General features: G+C 58.1%; 1 protein-coding gene across 1 annotated transcript in view; it reads left to right on the top strand.

Annotated features, from left to right (window-relative positions):
* Positions 1-23,702, top strand: part of ADAP1 (ArfGAP with dual PH domains 1) — a 49,807-nt gene that overhangs the window by 12,677 nt on the left and 13,428 nt on the right. The window contains exons 2-4 of the mRNA XM_044233615.1: positions 13,207-13,337; positions 17,459-17,550; positions 22,419-22,501. Of these exons, the coding sequence (XP_044089550.1) occupies positions 13,207-13,337; positions 17,459-17,550; positions 22,419-22,501 (306 nt within the window). The remainder of the gene's footprint in view (positions 1-13,206; positions 13,338-17,458; positions 17,551-22,418; positions 22,502-23,702) is intronic.

Raw genomic sequence — 23,702 nt, 5'->3', positions numbered from 1 at the left:
ATTCATTAATTCATTTTTTAAAAAGTAATCTCTCCACCCAACTGAAATCAAGAGTGACATGCTTCCCTGACTGAGCCAGCCAGGTGCTCCATAAATAATAATTATTTTAAATGCATTAGTCTCTTAAGTTATGTAGAAAACAAGATCTGGAGTTAAATACCAAAGTTATAGTAGTACTAAGTTTTACATTAATAATTTTTTTTAATCAAATGAGTTAGTCTCTTGTATCGTGTAGAAAACCACTGTTTTATTTTATTTGTTTTAAAGATTTTATTTATTTATTTGACTGAGATCCCAAGTAGGCAGAGAGGGAGGAAGGGAAGCAGGCTCCCTGCTGAGCACATAGCCCGATGTGGGGCATGATCCCAGGACCCTGGGATCATGACCTGAGCCGAAGGCAGAGGCTTTAACCCACTGAGCCACCCAGGCACCCGAAAACCACTGTTTTAATACCATCGAATGCCACATGACCACTGTTATAATGACACTAGCTTTCGTCGTTGGCCGTGTATTTACCTTTCCTGGGATTGTCATCTCTCCGTGTGGCTTTGTGGCGCTGCAGCTCTGGTCACAGACTCCCTCAACTCTTGTTTTTCTGGGAACATCTCGATTTCTCCCTCACATCTGAAGGACAGTTTTGCCAGAAATAGGATTCCTGGTTGACAGTTTTTCTCCTCTGAGCACTTGGCACATATCAGCCAACTCTCTTCTGGCCTCTGAAGTTTCTGATGAGAAATCTGCTTCTCGTCTATTTGAGGATCTCTTGTGAAATCACATCTTGTGGAAACCATCACGAGTGGCTTTCCTCCTGCTGCCTTTGTGATCCTTAGGTCTGGGTTTTGGATGCCGAACTGTCATTTTCCTTGCCATGTGGCCTCTTGGTGTTCACGTGGCCTCATAGAGTTTTGCACTCCCGTCTCCTCACACTGTGATTTCTTCATATCTTCTCCCTGCTCCTTCCTCTCTCACTTCCCCCGTGTGTCCCACGCACATCACTTGGCTCCTTACGTTCTGTTCACTTTTCTTCCATCTTTTCTGCCTGTTCCTCGGCTTCCGTAACTTCCATTGTCCTGTCTTCAAGGTCACTGATTCTTTCTCCTGGCTGCTCAGATCTGCCTTTGAATCCCTCTGGTGAACTTTCTACTTCAGTTACTGTGCTTTTACATCCAGAAGTTTTTTTCTGGTTTCTTTGTAGCGTAGATTTTCTGTCTTTATTCCTATTTCCCTTTTGTCTGTACATGGTTTTCTTGACTTTCTTCCCATATGGTATTTGTTCTTCAAGCATATTTATAACTTTTGTGAACATCTGTGTAATAATATCTGCTACTAAGTCCTTGTCGGGGACAGATTCTGTTCTTCCGTTCCTTTGAATGGCCATGCTTTCCTCTTTCTCTGTATGCCTCAGGATTGTTTTTGTTGGGCATTTGAAACTAATAATGTGGAAACTTGGAAATCAGATTCTCCCCTCTTCCCAGGGCTTGCTGGCTTAGTCAGTGTCTTTGTTTTGTTGTCATTGTTGTGGACTACTTGCCAGGGATCAGCCTGAGGTGTAAACTTAATGTCTTCTTGGGTCTTTTCTCCCCTTATTTATTTATTTTAGAGCAAGAGCACATGAGCGGGCGGGGCAGAAGGAGAGAGAAAATCTCAAGCAGACCGTGCGCTGAGTGTGGAGCCCAGCACGGGGTTTGATCCCATGACCCTGAGATCATGACCTGAGCTGAAATCAAGAGATGGAGGCTCAGCCAACTGAGCTGCCCAGATGCCCCTTCTCTGGTCTTTTCTAAGCTTTTCTGTGGTCATTCGTAAATGTTTCCCATATGTGCAGCTGTCTTGAGTGCCCTAGTCTTTAATGCCTGGCTTCCAAGGGTGGGGGGCCCAGGCCTTTAGATCCTTGGAAGTCACTTGAGCTGGAGGGGAGTGGCTGCCTCCCTCCTGGGCACTGGTAGCAATCTGTGAGCAGAGCACAAACCTGATACCTGGAGGACAGGGTCCTCGCTGCCCATCCTGGCTCTTGCCAGCTGTGTGTGGTTTCTTCAGAAGCACTGCACATCTGCCTGCCTGGGACCGGGGACCCAGAGGTAGCTGGTCCCGAGCTAGGAGCTGACACTGGCAAGTACCTGCAGTTTACCATCCACCCTTCCCCTGGTTCCCAGATTAACCCGAGCTCCTTCTACAAGGTCCTGTGTCTTTCTCTAGAACATTCAGCTCTTTGGGCACAGGCTTTGGTGGAGGGATAGGTTGCACACGGTGTGATGGGGGAGGACAGAGAAGACAGGGTGCTGTGGAAGGAGATGGGTGGACTAGTGGTCCCTGGTGTCAGAGCAGACCGTGCGTGAGCGTAGGTACTGAGGGGGCAAGTGTGAGTTTACTGGCAGTGGCCACGACTAGGGTGTGGTCCTGGGGTGTGGTTAGGTCTGGGGCTCCCTGAGCAGGGAGACGTCACCAGAAGGGGATGTGGGGTAGGTGGGTGAGAAGACCCTGGGGTTCTTGGTGCTGGGGTTACTCAGAATTTTCCGCAGAGGAGGGGAGACAGCTCCCCCAGAAGAGGGGTGGGCAAAGCAGGTGCAGTGACCCCCGTCACTGTGAGCCGTGAGCTTTGTGTGCTCAAGGGAGAAGCAAGGAGGCGAGTATGTCCAGAGAGGAGAGTGGGGGACAGGCTCACCGGCAGCATGGCACGCGCAGAGCCTTCGTGCATGCTGTCAGGGTGGGTCCGGGGCCGGCAGAGGTGAGGTGGATGCTGGGAAACCATTAGGGGTCTCTGAGTCGTCAGGATAAGAGGGGACAGTGGCTCAGTCTAGCGTGCTGGCACGGGTACAGTGGGAAGTCCAGTCCTGGATATCTTTTGAAATTTAGGGAGCAAGATGTGCTGGGACATGGGGTGTGGGGTGCCGGACAAGAAGAGACGGGGACACTCTGGTTTAGAGCCCAGGACGAAGGAAGAAGGGACACCGGGAGCTGGTGTGAGGGGCTGCAAGTGAGAAGTTGCTACAGACCGTGAGCAAAGACTCAAGCTTGAGGAATGTTTTGGAGAAAGTGGCTGGAGGTAGACAGCAAGTAGCCGATAACAATGATGTGCATATTTTTTATTACGAAGTGAAATTCACATAACATTAAATTGACCATCAAAACCCAGCAGAGTCCAGTGGCTTTTAGAACATTCCCAGTGTAGTGTGTGACCTCCACACGCACTCAGCTCCCAAGTACGGTTTTTGCAACCAGGAGATGAGATGGGGAGGGGTGGTCCAGAGCCTGGCGGTGGGCAGCAGGAACGCCATGGGATGGGCGGGCCGGTACACACTGCCCAGCCCAGGAAGGACCCGGTCAGTGCCTCACCTGCAGGCCACAGGAGTCTGTGTTGGGGTGGGAGGTGCAGAGGATGCCGGGGCCATGGGGTCAGGAGATGGGCTCCGAAATCTGGCAGCAGGTGCCCTGAAGGGGGTATCCCAGGGAGGACACAGAATGTACCAGAAGCAGGCGGGAGGGGAGGGTCAGGAGGAAGTCTGGGGAGAGAGGGACCTCCTTCAGGGGCTCACCAAGCCCCTGCCCCATAGATCTGTGGATGGTCCCCCTCTTTGGTGAATCCTTGCAGTGTGTGAGGTGTGGAAGCAAACACCCTCCTCCCTCCCACCCCGCACCTGTGCCCTCCTCCCTCCTGGCCTCAGTGTGGGATGGGCAGAGTTCTCAGGAGCCGGCCACAGGGCCCTGCCAGACCCATGCTTCCAGGAGTGCTCCCTCCTCCCTGTGGGGCCTTGGTTGGGGGTGACATTGCCTGCTCAGCCCAGCCTGGCCCCAGGATGTATCTCACCTGCCCAGATGCCTCTCTCTGCTCCCAGAAATGGTGAGGGGCTGGGTCACCTCTGCACTCCCTGGGAGAAGGCAGGGGAGTGGGGAGGAGGAGGAAGGGGTGTCTGGGAGGAGCTGGGAGAAGGCTGGCGGCCTGGGTCAGAGTCTGTCCTGGCTGGCAGGTGTGATGTCACCCACTGCACGGAGGGCGGGGCTGTGGCCTGGAGGTGTGCTGGGCAGCCCAGTGTCATTGGTGTGGTTCTGGGGCTGGGCAGGAGTAGAGATCCAGACTCACGCCTGGCTGTGTCGGCATCGCCTCTGTCTGCCTCCCCCAGACCAGCACATGCCCGGGGTGTGGTCTGTGCTGGTGTTCACAGGCCCTGGAGGCCCACTCCAGGCCACTGGGTGAGGAATCCCCAAGGTGGGATCCTCTGGTGCCCAGAGAGAGGATGGGCAGGCTTGGGACGGCTCCCTGCACTGTGGGGAGGGGGTGTGGCCAGAGCAGAGCCTGGAGTGGCATGGGGGCCCTGCTGCCTGGGGCTGGGGGTCCTGGTGCCGGGATACCCCCGCCCACCACCCTCCCACCCTGGAGGGGCTCTGAGCTTGGGTGCATAAGGGTATGTAGCCATGCAGACCCCTCATGCCTGAAGCGTCTCTCCAGGCTCCGATGCGGGGCTGTGGGTGTGCACGCAAGCGGGCGGACACGGCTGAGCTCCGGCAGTCCGAGGAGAAGCCACAGGTGCAGCCCTGTCTGTCCTCACTTGGGGACCTCCCGCCAGCCTCTGTCTGGCCGGCTGTGTCCCTCCACCACCCGAGTGTGCACACCGATCCGCTCTGGAGTCCAGACCCTCCTGGGATTCTCCACGGAGCCTTTCTTTTTTTAAAGATTTTATTTATTTATTTGACAGAGAGAGATCACAAGTAGGCAGAGAGGCAGGCAGAGAGAGAGAGGGAAACAGGCTCCCTGCTGAGCAGAGAGCCCGATGCGGGACTCGATCCCAGGACCCTGGAATCGTGACCTGAGCCGAAGGCAGCGGCTTAATCCACTGAGCCACCCAGGTGCCCTCCCCGGAGCCTTTCTTAGGGAGGACAGCGGGGCTTGGATCCCAAGCAGTCCTGGCTTCTCCATGAAAAGCAGGCACCCTTCAGGAAGAGCTCCTGCTCCCACCCCTGATTCCTACAGGGGTGCTGGGGCTGCCCTGTGACAGGTGAGGGCGTGTGTGGGGCCAGCTGTGTCCCACGTGATCCCAGAGAGGTGACCTCTTGTGGCGGATCTCTGCTAGGCAGGGGCACCCAGACCAAATGTAGTGTGACCATTAGCCTGAGGTTCATGGGAACCACAGTGGGTGCACAAGGTCACAGTGTCCCGCTTGAGTGAGCCAGCCCAGCCCCCGCCCGCTGGTGCCTCCCCAGCACACGCCTCTCCTGGTGGCCTTCACCTTGGTACAATGTGGGGCAGGATAAAGACACCCCTTCCATTTCCGCTGGAAGGCTCAGAGCCTAATCGGGTGTCAACGGGCCTCATTCTGTGCACTAAGGGCAGGCTTGGCCTTGGCTGGAGCTGTGGGACCAGGTGAGCCGAGGTGCTCAGGCTTTAGCCCCCAGGGAGCGTGACGAGGCGGCAGTGCACCTGCCCTGGGTGGACGAGATGGCCAGGGAGGCTCTGGAGGGTGCCCAGGACTTTCCTGCTTCCTTCTCCAAGGCCAGGCCCCCAAATCAGCCGACAAGGCCCCCAGGTGCCCACTGGACGTAGCCTTTGGGAGAGTGTGGCTGCGGGTCTGGGAGAGGGAGAGCATATCTCCCAGAGGAGGCAGGTTCCTGCCAACCCCACAGGGCACAGGGCCCCGGGGTCAGAGGCCCTGAGTTTTTTGCTCCTCTAGGCTCTGGGGGAATCCTGGGGCCCTGGAAACAGTCATTGCTTTCTTAGATTCACCCTTCTGGTGGTGTGATTTACACACAGCAAAATGCACCCCTTCCAGGAGTGCCAGGGAGCTGGAAGGAGAGCACAGGGCCTTCGCCACCACGCGCCCTGTGTCCCTGCCCCGGCAGACAGATTTCCCTCTGCCTCTTCTTGTCTCTGAGAGGGCCGTGTTCTTATCCAGTTGGAATGGTCCTTCGCGCACTTTGGACACACGTCCTCTATCAGATACGTGGTTTGCCTAACCCAAAGTCAGATTTCTTTTTTTTTTTTTTCCAATTTATTTATTTTCAGAAAAACAGTATTCATTATTTTTTCACCACACCCAGTGCTCCATGCAAGCTGTGCCCTCTATAATACCCACCACCTGGTACCCCGACCTCCCCCCCCCCCCCCCCGCCACTTCAAACCCCTCAGATTGTTTTTCAGAGTCCATAGTCCAAAGTCAGATTTCTTTTAGAAGGTTTACAGCTTTGGGTTTTGCATTTAGCATGACGATGCATTTTGAATGACTTTCTTTTTTTTTTTTTTTTAAAGATTTTATTTATTTATTTGAGAGAGACACAGTGAGAGAGAACATGAGCGAGGAGAAGGTCAGAGAGAAGCAGACTCCTCGTGGAGCTGGGAGCCTGATGCGGGACTCGATCCTGGGACTCTGGGATCATGATCTGAGCCGAAGGCAGTCGTCCAACCAACTGAGCCACCCAGGCGTCCCATTTTTTTTTTTTTAAGATTTTATTTATTTATTTGACAGAGAGAGATCACAAGTAGATGGAGAGGCAGGCAGAGAGAGAGAGGGAAGCAGGCTCCCTGCTGAGCAGAGAGCCCGATGCGGGACTCGATCCCAGGACCCCGAGATCATGACCTGAGCCGAAGGCAGCGGCTTAACCCACTGAGCCACCCAGGCGCCCCCAGGCGTCCCATTTTGAATGACTTTCTATGTATTCTCTTTGTATATTACATTTGTGTATGGCAGGAGGCGTGGATAGAAACTGCAGGTTTCTGACATCTAACTGATGACGGTTCTTTCTCCACTAAACTGCCTTTACACCTTCGTCAGGAACCATGTGGGTCTACGTCCGGGCCTTCTATCCTGTGCCATTGATCTCTGTTTCTGTGCCGATACTGACGATAACTCTAACTTTACGATAAATCCTAAAACCAAGCAGTGTTAGTCCTTTGTTTTTGTCCAAAGTCATTTTGGCTACTCTGGGTCCTCTGCATTTGCATACGAATTTTAGAATCAGTTTGTTAATTTATATTTTAAAAATCCTGCTGGAATTCTGATCGGCATTACATTGAGCCTGTAGATTAATTTGGAGATAATTGATATCTTTTTTTTTAAAGATTTTATTTATTTATCTGACAGACAGAAATCACAAGTAGGCATAGAGGCAGGCAGAGAGAGGAGGAAGCAGGCTCCCTGCTGAGCAGAGAGCCCGATGCGGGACTCGATCCCAGGACCCTGAGATCGTGACCTGAGCGAAGGCAGTGGCTTAACCCACTGAGCCACCCAGGCCCCCCGGAGACAATTGATATCTTAATGATACCAAGTCTTCCAACCCAGGAGAGTCCTCTGTCTTTCACAGCATATTTAGGGCGTCTGAGACCTTGTCGTGGTCAGTGTGCCGTTTGTGTATTTACCTGAGGTATTTCATTTTTTTTAATGCAATTATAAATGGTGTGGTTAACTTTTCACTGTAGCAAAGTACATATAACGTGGAACTTTCTATTTTACACTCTTTTAAGTATACAGTTCAATAGCATTTCAAACATTCTCGTTGTCGGTCGGCAATCTCCAGAACGTAAACGGTTCGGTTTCCAGCTGCTTGTTGCTGAGAAATACGAATTATCGTTGCTACTTATCTTACTCCTGCAGCTTACTGGTTCTAGTAGTGTTTCTGTGCAAGCCTTCAGACTTTCTACATTGATGGTCATGTTGTGTATAAATAAAAGAGGTTTTTTTTTGTTTTTTTTTTTAAAGATTTTATTTATTTATTTGACAGAGAGAGATCACAAGTAAGCAGAGAAGTAGGCAGAGAGAGAGAGAGGAAAGCAGGCTCTCCGCCCAGCGGAGAGCCCGATGTGGGACTCAATCCCAGGACCCTGGGATCATGACCTGAGCCGAAGGCAGCAGCTTAACCCACTGAGCCACCCAGGCGCCCCAATAAAAGAGGTTTTATTTCTTCTTTCCCAATCTGGAAACATTTTATTTCTCCTATTGCCTTAGTGCCCTGACTGGAATCTCCAGTTCAGTTCTGAATAGAAATACTCACTCAGGACAGATGTTCCTGCCTTGGTCCTGATTTTAGGGGAAAGTGCTCAGTCTTCCTCCAGTACGTAGGACGTCAGCCGTTTCGTGGATGCTGTATACCAAGTTGGGAAAGTCCCCCTCTACTCCTAGTTTTCTGAGAATTTTTACCAAGATGGTACATTTTATCACGTGCTTTTTCTGATCTATTGACCCAGTCCTATGGTTTTTCTTCTTTAATCTGTAAATACGGTAATTTGCACTGATCGGTGTTCAGATGTGAAGCCAACTTGGCATTCCTGGTACCAATCGCTGTTGGTCATGGTTTTTCTCTTCCTTGTATATTACTGGGAACGCAGATCTCCTTGTGGGCATGTTTTCATTTCACTTTGCAAATACCGAGGAGTAGAACTGCTGGTTGACAGGAGAGAGATGTTTAATTAGGTGAGCAACCGCCACACTGTTTTCTTTTCCAAAGTGAGTTGAACCCACTTAGACCCGTGCGCAGGCCGCCGGGGAGCCCAGCTGCCCCCATCCTTGTCGCTGCACATCGGTCCTGCACACATTTTAGCCCTTTTCGTGGGTGCGGAGCAGCCTTCCATCCCCAGAGCTTTTTAGAAAAGGCACACGCGACAACTTGGTGTCGTCTAGTCTCTCCATTTCTTAAGTTCAGGCTTCCTCGAGCCCTCCTTGGAAGCTGCCGCTTGAGCCATGGTTGCGGGCCTGTGTGTCTGTGCCCCTGCACCCAGGCTGGGTGGGCCGGCGGGTCCCGGGGCAGCGGCGGGATGCCAGGGCGGGTTAGAGCGCCTCCTTCAGCCCAGTTGCCCTGTTGTCAGATGAGTATTAGCCGGCGCTGTGCCCTGCCCCCTCTGATCCCCTGCCTCCCTGGGGCTCACGTCTGTCTCACCCTTTTCTCTTACACAAGGCTTGGCAAATGTTTTCTTAAAGGACCAGAAAGTAGACATTCCAAGCTCTGCTGTCCACACCTCCTCTGTCACGACCACCCAGCTCTGCCATCCTGTCGCAGAAGTAGCCCCAGACAAAGACGTCAGTGATGGGCATCGTCGCCGTGTGCCAATAAAACTTTATTTACCAAAATAGGCCTGAGAGCCATGGTTTGCCAGTCCCTGCTGGAGTGCTCGGGAAACCTCTTCCAGCACAAAGACCGCCTTGTCCCAGAGCCTGTGCCTAAGGATGGGGGGCGGCCGAGTGGGAGTGTTTGGTGGTCTTGGTTCAGCCCGTCTCAGAATTCCCACCCACGTCAGGGAAGGCTGTGAGGAGAGAGGCCCCGGCTGGGGGTTCACACTCAGAGCAGATGTCAGCGAGTGGTGGGAAGTGGGGTCTCTCCTGCACCCTAGTCACTTTCCCAGTCGGGCTCACTCTGCAAGTCGCCATTATTGTCCCATCTCACAGAGGAGCAGAGTGAGGCCCAGAAGGGCTGCTGCTCACCCGAGACTCCGTGCCTGCCGGGCCTTCTGTGCACAGCTGTTGACTGAGCAGCTTTGGTGGCGGTTTCCAGGGAAGACAGGCGTAGGGCTGCTTGCATCATGAGCACTTGAGCCCCTGGTTCTGCCTCGGTACTGCGCTGGGTCCTGGAGGCACCCGCAGTGAACGGGGGACAGACTGTTAGCCAGGCCGGCGGCTGTAACGGCCCTACAGCTCAGAGACTGCTCTTACTATTTGCTCAGAACACAGTGCTTTCCAGAGGGACCTGGTCCCTATTCTCTGGAACCTCTCTGCTCCAGAGCGTGACTCAGGCCTCCACCCTGACCCCTGCCAGAGTCTCCCCACCCCCATCTGTCAGCCAAGGAGGGGGACACGGAGTACCATGGGTGGGTGATGGCCATCGGCCAGGCCTGGAGGGCCACAGGTCCCTCTGATCCCATTTCACAGGCCAGAATCACGGCCACGCCGACTTCCATGAGGCTGGGGAGTGTTGTGTACTGTGACCCCGGGGAGGAGGGGAAACAGATGCAGGTGAGCCCCAGTGGTCTCTGCCACAGCCCGTGCTCTGGGAGGGCTGGGGAAGTGAGCGTCTGAAGCGGGTCAGGCCATATGTGCCGCCCTGGGAAGAGCGGCATTAACCGAGCATTGCGTGTTCCGGGCCGCTCCCGCTGCGGTCCGTGTATGAGTGGTCTCAGTGTCCTTGATGGAGTCTGTCCACTGTGCAGAGGAGGAACTGGGACACAGTGCAGTGAAGTCATTTGCTTTGGGACACACAGCTCGGAAGAGTGGGGTGGGGGTTGACCCAGCCCGCCCAACTCAGGGGCAGTCTGCTCAGCTCTGGAGCGTGTGTGACAGGGCCTATGGGGTCCTCCCTGGTGAGCGGCCAGTGTGGCCGGTCGGCGGTGGGTGTGGTGCCCAGGCGTTTTTCCTGTGAGTGTGAATGGGGAAGGAGCCACAGGCCCCCAGTCTGGCTTTGGGAGGACACCCGCTGCCCTGCCCCAGTGTGATTTTCTGCCGGGGATCTGCTGCTTGGGCCCCCAGCTCCCTGTCTGGCTGCTCCTGCTGGTGGCTCACTGTTGGAAGGGCCCGTTCTCCCAGGGCAGCAGTGCCAGGGGAAAGGTGGGAGCTGCCCAGAGCCCCAGCCCAGCCAGCCCACATGGGTCTTTCCTGCTCACGTTCCCCGGACGAGAGGAGAGGCTCATTTCCTGGTGGGACAGCATTTTCTTGAAGAGGGAGTGGCTCCCGGGGGCCCAAGGAGGGTGGGTGCGCCCAGGCATCCAGGCCAGCTGCCGAGGGTGGGCTGTGGCCGCGGGACGGGGCTTACATGGGGCAGGGGCCTGGCATGGGGGAGTACCAGGGGCTCTGGTGTGCCCCTTGGCCACAGCCAGGCATTTTCTTGAGAACAATACCAAAATGCAGGGCATGTGTCTTCTGAGAGTCGGGGATCGAGGTGGATGGTTAGTTCATGCAGAGCCCTGGACCCTTGTCCTGCTCCTGGCGTGTCCTCTGCATTCCCAGGTTCCTGTGGAAACTTGGGTCATGTGTGGGGTCTTCACGTAAGTCTGTGTGCTGCCGAGAGCACTGTGGCAGGAGGCTGGTCTGTGGCTCTCTGACCCCCACCCAACCCTCAGGGAGGCATGGAGCTGGGGCACGTGGCCTTCTCCCCACGCGATCTCCCCTTCTGCCCCCTCTCTGGGGTCCCCTGCTTGCCCGTCCTCCTTGCCCTGCGAATCTTAGTACGTTGGAAGCCAGGGTTCTGGCTGCAGTCAAGCCCTGTGGCCAAGATAGCTCCCTGGGTCAGTGCTCAGGGCAGCAGGGTGGTGTTCTGTCCCTTAGTGTCCCCCAAATCGTCACCCTGGGCCAGTGGGAGGGAGCTCAGGGACATGGCTGTGGGGGCCGTGTAGACACCTGGGACTGGGCTGCTGGGAGGGGGCCCAGAGCACATTGGGTGCCTGACCTGTTTGCATTCTAGGGGTCGGGACAGGCGGTGCTCAGTTAATAGGCAAAGAAGGTCCACACCAGCCTGGCAGATGGTGTGAAGAATCGAGAAGGGCATCATAACGGGGGACGCATGAGGGGTCCTCCAGCTGGTGGCTGGGGCCCTGCGAGGGGGACATTTGCACAGAGTGGTGCAGAGGAAGGGGCCGGCCAGGCGTCGGGGGCTGGAGCAGTGCCTGGGGAGGAGCCAGGAGAGGTGCTGAAAAGTCCCCGGAAGGTCCCAAACAGAAACTGACGTGATGCGATGCTCTGGCTTCCTGTGGGTGTGGGTGGAGCAGGCAGAGGGGCCGTGGGGGGGGGGACAGCAGGGAGCAGGGGTGGATGGTGGGCATGTCCGGGATGGTGGAGGGGATGGGTCGGTGGTTGGCCCTGCCCCTCTGCTCACAGCTCTTCTGAGCAGGGCAAGGCCCCAGAACCAAGGCCTTGGCCTCGGGCTCCCTGGGCTGGCCCCAGTGGAAGGCTGATGTCAGCCAACCCCACACAGGGTGGAGGCGGGGACTGGGGCCCCAGTGGGTCTCAGAGCGCCAGCCTCCAAGTTCCTGGGCAGGAACCTGCGTCTGTGCGTGGGGTCACTTCCTCCCCTCAGCCCCCCAGACTCACCAGGAGTCTCACCCTGCACCAGCCGCCCCACCCCCTAAACATGCATCGAGGGGAGGGCTGGGAGGGTCCCCATCCCCCACGGACAGGCGGCCCGTGGGGCTCTGCACGGGGCCCACCGGTGACGTGGCTGTTTTTCTCCTGAAACTTCTCTATTCTGGGGGCCACTTAGAGGCGACCTGCCTTCCTGGCCTCCACTTCCTCTGCTGGACCCCAAAGCAGGTTGTACACCCCACGGGTGTCACGGGGCTGGGGACAGGGACGCTGTGTGCTCGGCTGCCAGGTCTGGAAAGTGAGCAAGGCCTGTAGCCACCAGGACCCCTGTGCTCACCGGCCCCCGTGTCCCTCTCGGATCTCACGGCAAGCCCGCCCTTGTCTCCTCAAACAGGCAGGGAGGGAGGCTGGGGCCCAAGGCATGTGCCGGTGCCCTGGGGCCACTGCAAGGCCAGGGTCAGGGGCCTAGGGCCAGAGCTCTCGAAAGCAAGGGTGCCTGGTGCCCAGCCTCTAACACCTATGCACACACACATGGGCACACACCCTGTGACACGCCTCTAGCACACACACAGGCACACCCAGACAGGCATACGCCCTGTGACAGGCCTCTCGCGCAGTGCTGGGACCTGTGGGCCAGCCTTTGGTGTTTGAGGAGAGGCCTCGGGTTCCTAGCCTCCGGGTTGAAACCAGCCCGAGGCAGGAGAAGCTTTTCTTACGAGTGGAAGGTGCTTCCCTCCTTCGGCCCCCAGCCCCACACTCGGTTACCAGCAAGGGGTGTGCCATGTTCCACTGCTAGCCCAGGTCAATGGGAAAAATCGCCAGCATGCTTCCCCCTGTCCTGGACCCGGGGTGGGCCACGCAGTCATCTGCACCTGGCACGTTGCTGCGCACACAGGTTCCCGATGCTTTTTGCGGTTGAGTGAGATGTCCGGGTGTGTCCAAGTGCATGGCCAAGCCAGTGTCCCTGTCACGCCTGACATGTGGCGCCAACCACGTGGCATCGTCCAGCACGTCTCCCACGGCCACGGGTTGTCCACCAGGGTGTCTGCGGAGCTGGCAGACGGGAGGGTCCTCGTGTGGGACCCTAGCCCGTCAGCCTCCGGGATCTCCTTGCCAGCCCCCCTCGGCACAGATGGGGACACTGAGGCCAGAGAGAGTCCTGGCTGTACCTCATTCCCTGGAACGGAGCCTCCCTGAGCATCTGGCCTTTGCCTTCCAGATCCCGACTGGGCTTCCTACACCCTGGGGGTGTTCATCTGTCTGAGCTGCTCTGGGATCCACCGGAACATTCCCCAGGTCAGCAAGGTGAAGTCCGTCCGTCTGGATGCCTGGGAGGAGGCCCAGGTGGAGGTATGGGTCTGCGAACGGGTGGGGCCGCGGGGGGTTGGGGGGAGACCCTGCAGTCCTGCTGCTCCCTGGGTTCCCTCGGCACAGCCCCCCAGCTCAGACACCCCAGAGGTGCTCCCGGCTGCTCACTGGGGCCAACACTCTGGGGCAGTGGTGGTGGCGGTGAGGGATACAGGGGTGAGGGCCGAGGGGTGAGAGGGAGGGGCTGGGGAGGCAGAGGGGAAAAGGGGTAAAGGCACCGGGTGGGGGGGAGGGGAGGGGGGTAGAGGGTGGATGCGGTGGGAGGGATGGGGATAGGAATGTGAAGGGGGATGGGGTGGGGAGTTGAGGGTGGGGAGGGGGGAGGGACTGGGGGGTTTGGGGACAGGGCAAGGGGGGAGGGGGGCGGCCTACAGGAATGAGATGTGTCCTGTGCCGTTGGCCCCCAGGTCACCTGTCTACGGCGCACCACTTGGCGGCCCTCGGTGTGTTCACAGGCCGCTGTCACTAAGGTCACCTGTAGGACATTTCACCCTGAGAAAGGAGCCTGTGGCTCTAGCCGTCACTCGTCTGCTCTGCATCCCTGAAGATGTGCCCACTGTGGGCGCTTCTGTGGAAGGCATCGGGCACCGAGGGGCCTTGGGGTCCAGCTTCTTTCACCAAGCTCCCCGCATCCGGGGTCGCCAGCGTGCTGGCTCATCTGGACTTTGCTCCTTTTATGAGGGGATGACGTCCACTGTGTGGACAGACCTTGTTTTGTCTGTGACGAGCCCCAGGAGGCTTCCCTGAGGCCGTGTGCACACAGGGAGCATGTGACTCAAGGGGGGACCCCCAGGTGGCCAGCCCTGAGGTGCCCCTGAACATGGGGTCCCTGTCCTCCCCGCGAACGCAGATTTATTCAACCGGATGCCTGGAGGTTCAGTGACCGCCGGGCAGGTGCTCCTGTCCCTGCAGGACCACAGGCAGCTCCAGGAAGCCTGTCCCTGCACGCGGGAGCCTCAGGGTCCAAGGTCACGTGACTGCAGTCCCCACCCTAGTGGCTTCTGTGCCTCCCCCACAGGAGACCCTTTGCAGCATCCCTGCACACTGGCCCCTGGGTCCCTCCTCGGCTGTGTCCCTGTGGGGTTGTCATGTGGCATTTCTGGGTCTTGAAGGACACTGAGCACCTTGTGACATGGTTTAGAGTCTGTGGCTTTCTCTGCGCGCCCTTGGCCCCTTGCTTTCTCGTGTTCTTCTATATTTGGGGATTTAACCCTTTGAGGTGGTAGTAGCAGACAGGGTTTCTGGGTCGTCTTTTGACTTTACTCGTGCTGGGTTTTACAGTGGAAACTTGTTGACTTTGATGCAGTCGCATCTGTTGGTCCTCTGTGGCTTTCAGGGTTCTAGGGTATTTCGATGGGCCTGCGCTCTCCCAGGCCGGTTTGACTCATCATGGCATCACTGAGGCGGAAGGCATATGCCATGTACGATGGGGGCTTCACTACCCCCCACGACTGCACAGCCACCCCCACTGCCTCCTCTAGGAAGATTTTCCCCAGACGAGTCCCCCAGCCCCTCCCCCTGCCCCCCACGACTGCCGCCCGGCCCCCGCTGGAGCAGGAAGGTGTGCTTTCTGTCCTGTTGCTGCGCCCTGCCTGTGAAGCACCACATGTCTGGGCTTCATCCACGGGGTGGCAGGTGTCCTAGCCACACGCCTTTCTGTCACGGAATCATTCCTGCTGTGTGGGCAGACCGTGCTCGCTGATGTCCCCACCCACCGGCGGTGGCTGCACGGGTCCTGTTTTCCACTGCCGTGAATAATGCTGCTGGGAACTGCCCTGGGCCAGCTCGGCGTGGCAGGGCTGTGTCTAGTGGGGATGAGCCAGCCTGCCCGGCCCAGGGGTGTGGGCCCGCTGGCGCTGCAGGACGGCCCTGGTCCCCCCCAGCCCTTCATGGGCCGGTGTCCGATTCCAGCCTCCCTCACGGCTGCAGGTGGGCTCTGCTGTGGCCTTGACTTGGGTCTCACAGGCAGTGAGCGGTGGGGAGCAGCTCTTCCAATGCTTGCTGGCCGTCTGTGTGTGTCCTTCGGAGATATGACCGTTCAGACCCTTTACCAGCTTTATTTTTTAAAAAATATTTTTTTTTATTTATTCGACAGACAGAGACCACAAGTAGGCAGAGAGGCAGGCAGAGAGAGAGAGGGGGGAAGCGGGATCCCCGCTGTGCAGAGAGCCTGATGCAGGGCTTGATCCCAGGACCCTGAGATCACAACCTGAGCTGAAGGCAGAGGCTTAACCCAACTTCCCTTTTGAAAGAAAATGTTTGCAAAGCTAAGCGTGCCTTTTATGTGCTCCAGGAGCTGTAGGGGTATGTGTTTTCTTACTGAGCTGAGTGTCACATAAACCCACCATGTTAGTGAACAGCCCAGTGGCACTTACCATGTTCACGGGTGGGGCAACCCCCACCCACGTCTGGCTCCGCGTGTCCCCAGCACCGGCAAGGAGACCCAGTGTGTGGCCCTCCGGCCCCGCGGCTGCCCGGCTGCATCCTGCGTCTGGGCAGATGCCCCTTCCAGCCACTGTGCGCCAAGACAGCCACGCACTGTGGCCTTCAGCGGCTGGCCTGTCCCATCTATTGTAATGTTTGCGCGCCCTCGACAGCGTCCCTTGAAGCACAGAAGGTTTTAACTTGGATGAAGTTCCATTTTTTTTTCTTTTGTTGTTTGTGCTTTGGGGATCACATCTAAGAAACCATTTCTTAATCCGAAGCCAGAAAGATTTCCTCCCGTATTTTTCTAAAATCATTTCTTAAAGTTATACGACGGTTTCCATCTACTACTTTTACTGTTTGATTTTGGAAATCATGTCTTTAATTCAGCTGGAGCTTATGTGGCTGAAGGGTTGTGTCCAGCAGCACTTTTTCTTTGCTGGTTTCCCCGTTTCCTCCCCTAACTGTCTATCAGCAAATGCGCCCCTCTAGCCCCCATTGATCTGGACATGCATTAAATCCAGTGTCAAGTATTAGACCTTACTGGATCCTTTTCTGGACCTCTTACTGGTGGCATTGATTCGGCTCTCCAGTCCATAACAGGTCTTAGTATCTGGTAGGAAGAGTATTTGCAGAATTTTCTAGAACATTTTTGCTTGTTAATTATGAAATAAACTTTAGAATCATTGCTAGCTTTAAAAATTCTTTTTTTTTTTTTTTTGACAACTTCAAAAACAACATAGATCAACATCAGGAGGGAACGTGTGTCCCCCCCCGCCCCGCCTTCCGAGCCTGTCTCTGTGCAAGATCTCTGGGGTATCCCTTGGGGGCGCAGATGTTCTATCTCTGTGGAGACTTTGAGCATTTCTCACGAGACTGGCTTTTCCATATTTTGCCAAGATCTTGATTGAGGTTTTAAGATAGAAAAGCAACTGATTTTGAAATTCTAATTTGGTTCCAGCCTTTTGCTGAAGTGACTTATTGTTGATTTTTCCCAGTTGACCCACTTGGGTTGGCCATGATCACGAACTGATCATCCTCAGAGCTCAATGCCTTTAGAAGAAGAAAGGCTTTCTCTTGGGGGTGGCGGTGTCAGGAAGGAGGCAGGATTGGAGCAGAAAGAGTTCCCTCTGCTTTCCTTGTTTTTGAGGCCACCATGCGTCAGGCCCTGCTGGTCCCCTCCCTGCTCCCCGCACCAACCCAGCCAGAGGCACCTGCTTCAACACACCTAGCACTGCCCCCAGGGCCTTTGCACCTGCTTTCCCCCCCACTTCCTGTATAGTACCTGCTCCAGCTTCCTGACTCCTGCCACTCTTACTTCCCCTCAACCTTGGGGGAACACAGACCTTTTTCCCCAGGCCAGTTTCCATCTCAGGGCCCTCGCTGTGCCCATTACTCAAGGGTTGTCTATGGGGTGTCTATGGGAGTGGAGAGTGGGCCTTGTGTGAGGCATGGATGGGGCTGCGTGGGCTGAGGGCGCAGCTCTGCAGCCCCGGGCGGTGTGAGGAGCACCCTGCCCACCCTTCCCAGAGCCCCCAGAACTGTAGGTGCTGTCACTGAGGCCATTGCAAACTGCTTTCCCTGGGGCAGGAGGGGCTGGGGTGCCAGGGCCCTGGGGTCGGCTGGCCCCTGCCCTGGGCCTGGGCTCTGGGAGCACTGACCCCATCCTCCCTCTGCAGTTCATGGCCTCCCACGGAAACGACGCTGCGAGGGACAAGTACGAGTCCAAAGTGCCTCCCTTCTACTACCGGCCCACGTTTTCCGACTGTCAGTAAGTCATGGGGGGGTTCTCTCCAGGGCTGGTGTCAGAAGGATGCACCGAGAGGGGCAGTGGCTGCCGCCTGGGAGCTGGGGAGGGCAACCAGGTCTCCAGAGCCTGCCACTGGGGTGGTGGCTGGTGGCCAGAGGGAGGGAGGGCTGGGGGGCCCTCCCTTTGGGTCTCAGCCTGGGTCTCCAGGGGCCTCATGTGTCCCCAGGGGGTCAGAGGAGGACACTGAGCAGCTCAGGGTGGTGCCCGGCCCTGTCCAGGCACCCCTTCTCCCAGTATTTCTCGAACTCCCAGAATCCCCTCCCTCCCTGGGGGCCACCCCCCAGCACAGGCCCTGCCCCTTGGGCATTCCCCAAAGCCCCCGACTGCCCTGTGTCTCCTGGCCGGAGTCCCTGGTGGCTCAGCCACGGCTTGGAGACTAACGGCCCTTTTTGGACAAGGGTGCTTCCAGGGCCCAAAGGGGTTGAGTGAATTTTCTGGGGTGACACAGAGCCCAGCAGACAAGCTGGTGAGAACCTGGGATGTGGGCTGAACACTGGGAATTCCCTGCTCCCGTCCACCTGCCTGGAGGCGGGTTTCTCCTTGGAAAGGAGGGTGAGGACCTGGCCCACCTGCCTACCAGGCCAGGGAGATGCTGCTGCTGGCTGCAGGGTCTCTGGAGACAGGACACCTTGCAGGGACCCACCCTGGTGCAGGTACCGGGTTCCATCCTGAGCCTCCCCTGCCACCAGCCACGCCTGGACTCAGGGGGAAATCGGAGCCCGAGGCCCCGCCTGGCCTTCTTGTTCGGAATCAGTGAGGCTGGGCAACTATTTCTGCAGCCTGATTTCGTCACCTCGGCCACAGGCTGTGCTCTGCGGTCTGCCTATCTGCATGCGTGCTCTGTATCTCCCTTTGGAGTGGGTGACAAGGGACAGCCTGACCCCAGGCCGTGTCCCGGCCATGACGCCCGGCAGGTGCCTCTGTGTCCTGGTCCCTGAGACGAGTTCGCAGAATCTGTCCCTGCGCCGTGTCCGGGTAACTGGGCAGCCTGGGAGGGAGCAAGCGGACCCTGAGCAGTCCTTGCCTTCCAGAAACCTCCACAAGGTGAAGGTTTGCGGGAGCTGAGCCTGCCACTGTCCTCATACTCAGTAGGCGCTTAGGTGTGCCCAGGCCAAGCTCCCGAGGCCCAGGAGGACACAGATGCCTACAGGGCTGGGGTCCAAGCCCCTTGCAGGAAGTGCTAACTGGGCAGCGGCGAGGCCGGTGCGTGGCAGCCGACACTCTGAGCTCAGTGTGGGGTGCCCTGCGTGGTGGGAGGTGTCATTTGAATCCCTCTGTGCAGCCGCCCCAGAAGGGCACTGTTGGAACAGGGGTCTGCCGCTGGCTCCAGGGAGGCCCCCTGGGGGTCCTGGGGACAGAACCATGGGATGTGTGCCCTCCCCCCACCTCCCATCTGGGGCTTGGAGCCCACGGGTGAGAAGGCAGGGGGACAAGGTCATGTTCGTGTCAGACAGTGACTCAGAGAGAGGCGGGGCCCTGGGCCCCCTTCCTGTGTTCGCCCCACTGCCCTCGGGTTCAGCTCTGGCGTCGCGGGAAGAAGGTCAACAGGGCGTCTCTCGGTTTTGCTTCTGTGGCGAGCCTGGCCCCCCTGCTTCCCTTGCAGGGGCCTGGGGGAAGGCTGGAGCCCTCGGTGGGCAGGACTCCCAGCTGGACGGGCCTCTGTGCTGGCTTCCTGGCGTGGGGCTCTAAACCTAGGAGGGGACTCAGCCGACGCGCCCCACTTGGCTGTCCCATGTCTGCCCAGACCCTCTCTCTGGGGTCGCCCCCATTTTCTGGCCTGACACACTGCAACTCACCAATCCATAACCGTCTTCCTTCCAAACGGACCCATCTGCAAGGGGCTGGGGGTTAGAACACCAACATATTTTTGAGATCGGTGGATGCAGTTCAACCCATAACGGCCTCAGAAATCCGGCAGATGAAATGATAGGTCTGGGTTCGCCTTGGAGTGTTCAGAGGGCGTGGGCGGGGCAGGGCACGGTGGGCGGGGCACGGTGGGCGGGGCCGTGGGCTCACCACTTGGGGAGGGTGTATGGTCCATTTCCCCGTGGTACAAAGGAAGGGAAAGACACTACCTGGGTGAGCTATCCATCCTGTGGAAGGGGAGACCGAGGTGCCAAGGGCAGTGACCTCCCCAGGAGGGAAGGCCCAGGCCTGGAACTTTGGGCAGAGTGTCCTAGGGCATGGGACTCAGAGGCTGATGGAACCGGGGGCAGGAGGGCGGTCAGGAATGCCGGTCAGACACCCGCACCCGACACCATAGTCAGTAAACAGCCACGTTTTTGTAGGGGTCCTGCTGTAGCTTCGGGGGGTCGGGGGATGGAAGGATCTGCTGTCTGCCTTGCTCTGGGGGCACCCCTGACAGGCTGTGTGAATGTGGGAGGTGGGCTCTGGGGGTCAGAGCAGGGCAACTCCACGGCGGGGCAGGATTGGGGGCCACTACACACCAGGGCGGTGGTCACCCCACTGAGCTGGCTGCCCCCTGCCCTCCCAGCTCCAGGTGACCTGTCCAGCCCACATCCCAGCTCTGCAGCTGCTCTGGGTTCAGGCGACCCATGCCGACCCCAAGACCCTGGCGGGGAGGCAGTGAAGGCTGTTCCCCCTAAGTTCCCAAGAGCACAGGGTGGGTCTAGGGTTCAAGAGCAGCGTCCGCTGGGGCTCTGGGGCTCCCTTGTCATGAGGTTTGAGGGAGAGTGGGAACCCCCTTCGATGCTGGTTTTCCCTGGTGGAGTAGGCGGGGCCAGATGGCTTCAGGGGGTCACCCTGGCCATATCGGGGCCCCTGGTGACTGAGAGGTTTGGGATCTGTGTGCCGAGCAGGGTGGGGACTCCCTGCTAGTGGCTGCTGCCCAGGCTCCCTCCTACTGTGGCTGAGAGCCTCTGTGCCACGCTCGGGTGGGGCCTTGGGGGCCGGCGTCCATGCAGAGGCACTGGCCTGGGCCCTTGTGGATGCCCTGCATGACAGGGTGTGGACAAGGCCACAGAAGGGCCGTTAGCTGTCTGTATCCCACTGACATGCCAGGACTTGGCTCGCACACATGTCTGAGCAGCCGGGCACGTGGGTCCTGTGTTACAGAGAAGCAGGTGTGGGAGGGGAGCTCCCTCCCCAGGGTCCTCTAGCTAGACTCTGTCGGGAGTTGAATTGTATCCTCCAACAGGCAGGTCAGGTCTGAACCGCAGGACCTATGAAGGGTCCTCATCTGGGACCAGGGTCTTTGAAGATGAATTAAAGGGCCTGGAATGAGGGCATGTGGGTTTCGGGAGGCAGAGCCGCGATGGCGAGGGTCCTCAGAAGGGGAGGGAGGGGTGCTGGGACCCAGGGAGGGTCTGCGCAGAGATGGGCAGAGACCGAGGACCCCGGAGGAGGGCCTGGTTCTGCACCTGACCTGGGGCCTGGGGACCCAGAAGATGGTAAATCCCAGGAGAGGGGCTCAGGAGGTGGCTTTCAGAGGCCTCTGGGAGCGCCAGTTGCGGGTGGCCCCGGGACCATGTGCACGCCCACAGGGCTGGGCCCCCAGAGCCTGGTTTGGCCGCACGGGCCCTGCATGAGGCCTGAGGTGGCCTGTAGGCTGCATTCTGTGTGCCTGCCTGGGCGGGAACGGGGGCCGTGCTGGGGTCCCAGACACACCTGGGTCCAGAGCCGAAGGATCCCTGACGGCTTGAGCGGTCTCTGTTGTGATGCCTGCCAAGCTGACATGACTGGGATGTAGGAACGACAGCCAAGGCCGCTGTCTGGGGACAGGAGGGGTTGGCACCGCTGTGAGAGTTGGAAGATGGGGGCCCGGGGGCTGCGGGTGGTGCTGAGCTGGGGATCAGTGAGGGTCTCATCAACACCGGAAGAGCCAAGGCAGGGGGGGCCGCGGAGGGCTCTGAGCTGCTCCAGAGAGCAGACCATGGGGGTGGCCCAGGTCAGGGTGGCGGCAGGGACAGGAGGCCGAGCCGAGCCCTGGGGTCTGCCGAGGTACAGGGCGTAGAGCATGAGGAGCTGGAGCCCAGGGGTCCATGGCGGGGGCGGGGGGGGGGCAGGGCACAGCACCTCCTCTGCAGCCACTGTATCCTCCCTGAGGGATACAGCCTGAGGGAGGCCTGGGGCGGGGATGGCAGGGGACGGAGCTGCGGGAAGACATAGGCATGATGGGCAAGTGCCACAGCGAGGGTGAACCGCAGATGCCACTCTGTGCGCCAGCTGGCCACAGAAGGCCACACCTGCGGCCACACAGCCCTGCCCACACGGCAGGGGCCTTTGTCCTCTCCGGGGTGTTGGTGGGACCACCTTGGGAGGGACTGTGAAGCTCTTTATTTGACGCCTCAGTGACTGCATTCGCTCATATGCGAATTAAAATTTTTAAATTTTGTTAGCAGTCTCTACACCCAACATGGGGCTTGAATTCCCAACCCCGAGATCAGGAGCCACTCCCAGCAGCGACTGAGCCCCCAGGCGCCACCCTAGAGCTGCTGTGTTTTCAAAGATTTATCTGTTTACTTTAGCATGTGAGCAAGGGGAGGGGCAGAGAGAGCAGCTCATGCAGACTCCCTGCTGAGAGAGAGCCCCGCGCAGGCCTCGGTCCCGTGACCCTGAGATCGTGACCTGAGCTGAAATCGAGTCAGATGCCCAACTGACTGAGCCCCCCAGGCACCCCAACTGACTTGTTTTTAAGGAGAGGTTTTGGTAGTAAAACTATTTGATTGGCAAACAATTTTAAACGTGAAAGCTGGCGGCCCTTTAGCTCCCCTTTCTGGAGGTGGTGGACACGCATGTTGCCCACGGGGCGCCAGCAGCCTCCAGGAGCCCTGAGGTCCAGCCCAGCATGACGCTCTCTCTCCTCCCAGACTCCTGCGCGAGCAGTGGATCCGGGCCAAGTACGAGCGGCAAGAGTTCACCCACCCAGACAAGCAGGAGCCCTACTCCGCAGGTGAGGCCGGCACTCTGTGCCCCCGGTCTCCGCGCCTCTCCCTCTGGCCCTGCGCGTCTGTCCCTGTGCCGGGGTCTCTGTCTCTCTCTGCTTCTGTGTATCTCTCTGTCCTTGTCTCTCTTTCTCTGTTCCTGTCTCTTTGTGTCTCTGTATTTGTTCCTGTCTTGTCCTCTGTCCCTGTCTTTGTCTGTGTCTCTGTCCCTGTGTCTCTCTCTGTTCCTCTCTGTGTCTCTGTCCCTGTCTCTTCCTCTGTTTCCATTCCTCTATCCCTGTCCCTTTGTCCCTGTCTGTCCCTATGTCTCTGCCTCTGTCCCTGTCTGTCTGTCCCTCTGTGTTGGTCTCTGTACTCCTCTTCCCCGGTCCTGGCACTGCCAGATTCATGTCAAATCTGGAGGATGGGCTAATTGGTCTGGGCCCATGTCTGGTCCTTCCGACACCAAGCTGGGTGGCCTGGTGCTCAGGTCCCACAGCCCTCAGCAACCCAGCTCAGACTGAGGCGGGGATGGCAGGGCTGCACTGGGCACCCTGGCTGGTTGGGGAGGTGGCCCTGTGCTGGGCTGTGTGCAGGGGGAGCAATTGCTGGTGGGAGGGCCTGGGCCCAGGTGGTACGGAGTGGGCGCGCCAGGGGCCCAGTCACGGAGGCTGGGAGGTAGGATATGGGCCTGCCTCTGGGTCCTGGAGCTGCCCTCTCGGGAGGAAGCAGGGTCTGGGTTCCAGAAGTGGGGGGTGCACACAGGGCAGCAGCACCGACAGACCTCTCCCCTGCATGATTGGGTCCGTTCCAGGTGCGAGGGCCTGTGAGGGCCAGGTGTCCCCCTCAGCCTCCTGCCCCCAGAGCTCTGGAGGTGGTACTGACCCGCTGACGAGCTGTGGTCCTTCCTGCCTCCCTGTCCTGGGTCCCCCAGTAGAAGGCATTCCTCTAAGCTCCTGGTGCCATCAGCCACTGTTCCTCTCGGGCAGCGGTGAGACGCCGGGCTGGGGACAGAGGGGACGGCAGGAGGGACATGGTGGTCGGCCCTGAGCCAGGGGCTCGGAGCCGTGGCTTTTCTGTCAGCCCCTCCGGCCCTCCGGGGCTCCATCCCACCTGCTACCACCCAGGTCTGCAGCAGCCACCCTCCTGTGGGGAGGGGTCCCACTGGCCCCAAACGGCTGCTCGTGGCAGAAGCCTCCCTGGTGCCCCCCATGTGCCCTCCTGGGGCCC

Source organism: Neovison vison, chromosome 14 (assembly GCF_020171115.1).
Source record: "Neovison vison isolate M4711 chromosome 14, ASM_NN_V1, whole genome shotgun sequence".
NCBI lineage: Eukaryota > Metazoa > Chordata > Mammalia > Carnivora > Mustelidae > Neogale > Neogale vison.
Note: the sequence above shows the minus strand (reverse complement) of the source record. Positions and strands in the feature narration are given on the sequence as shown.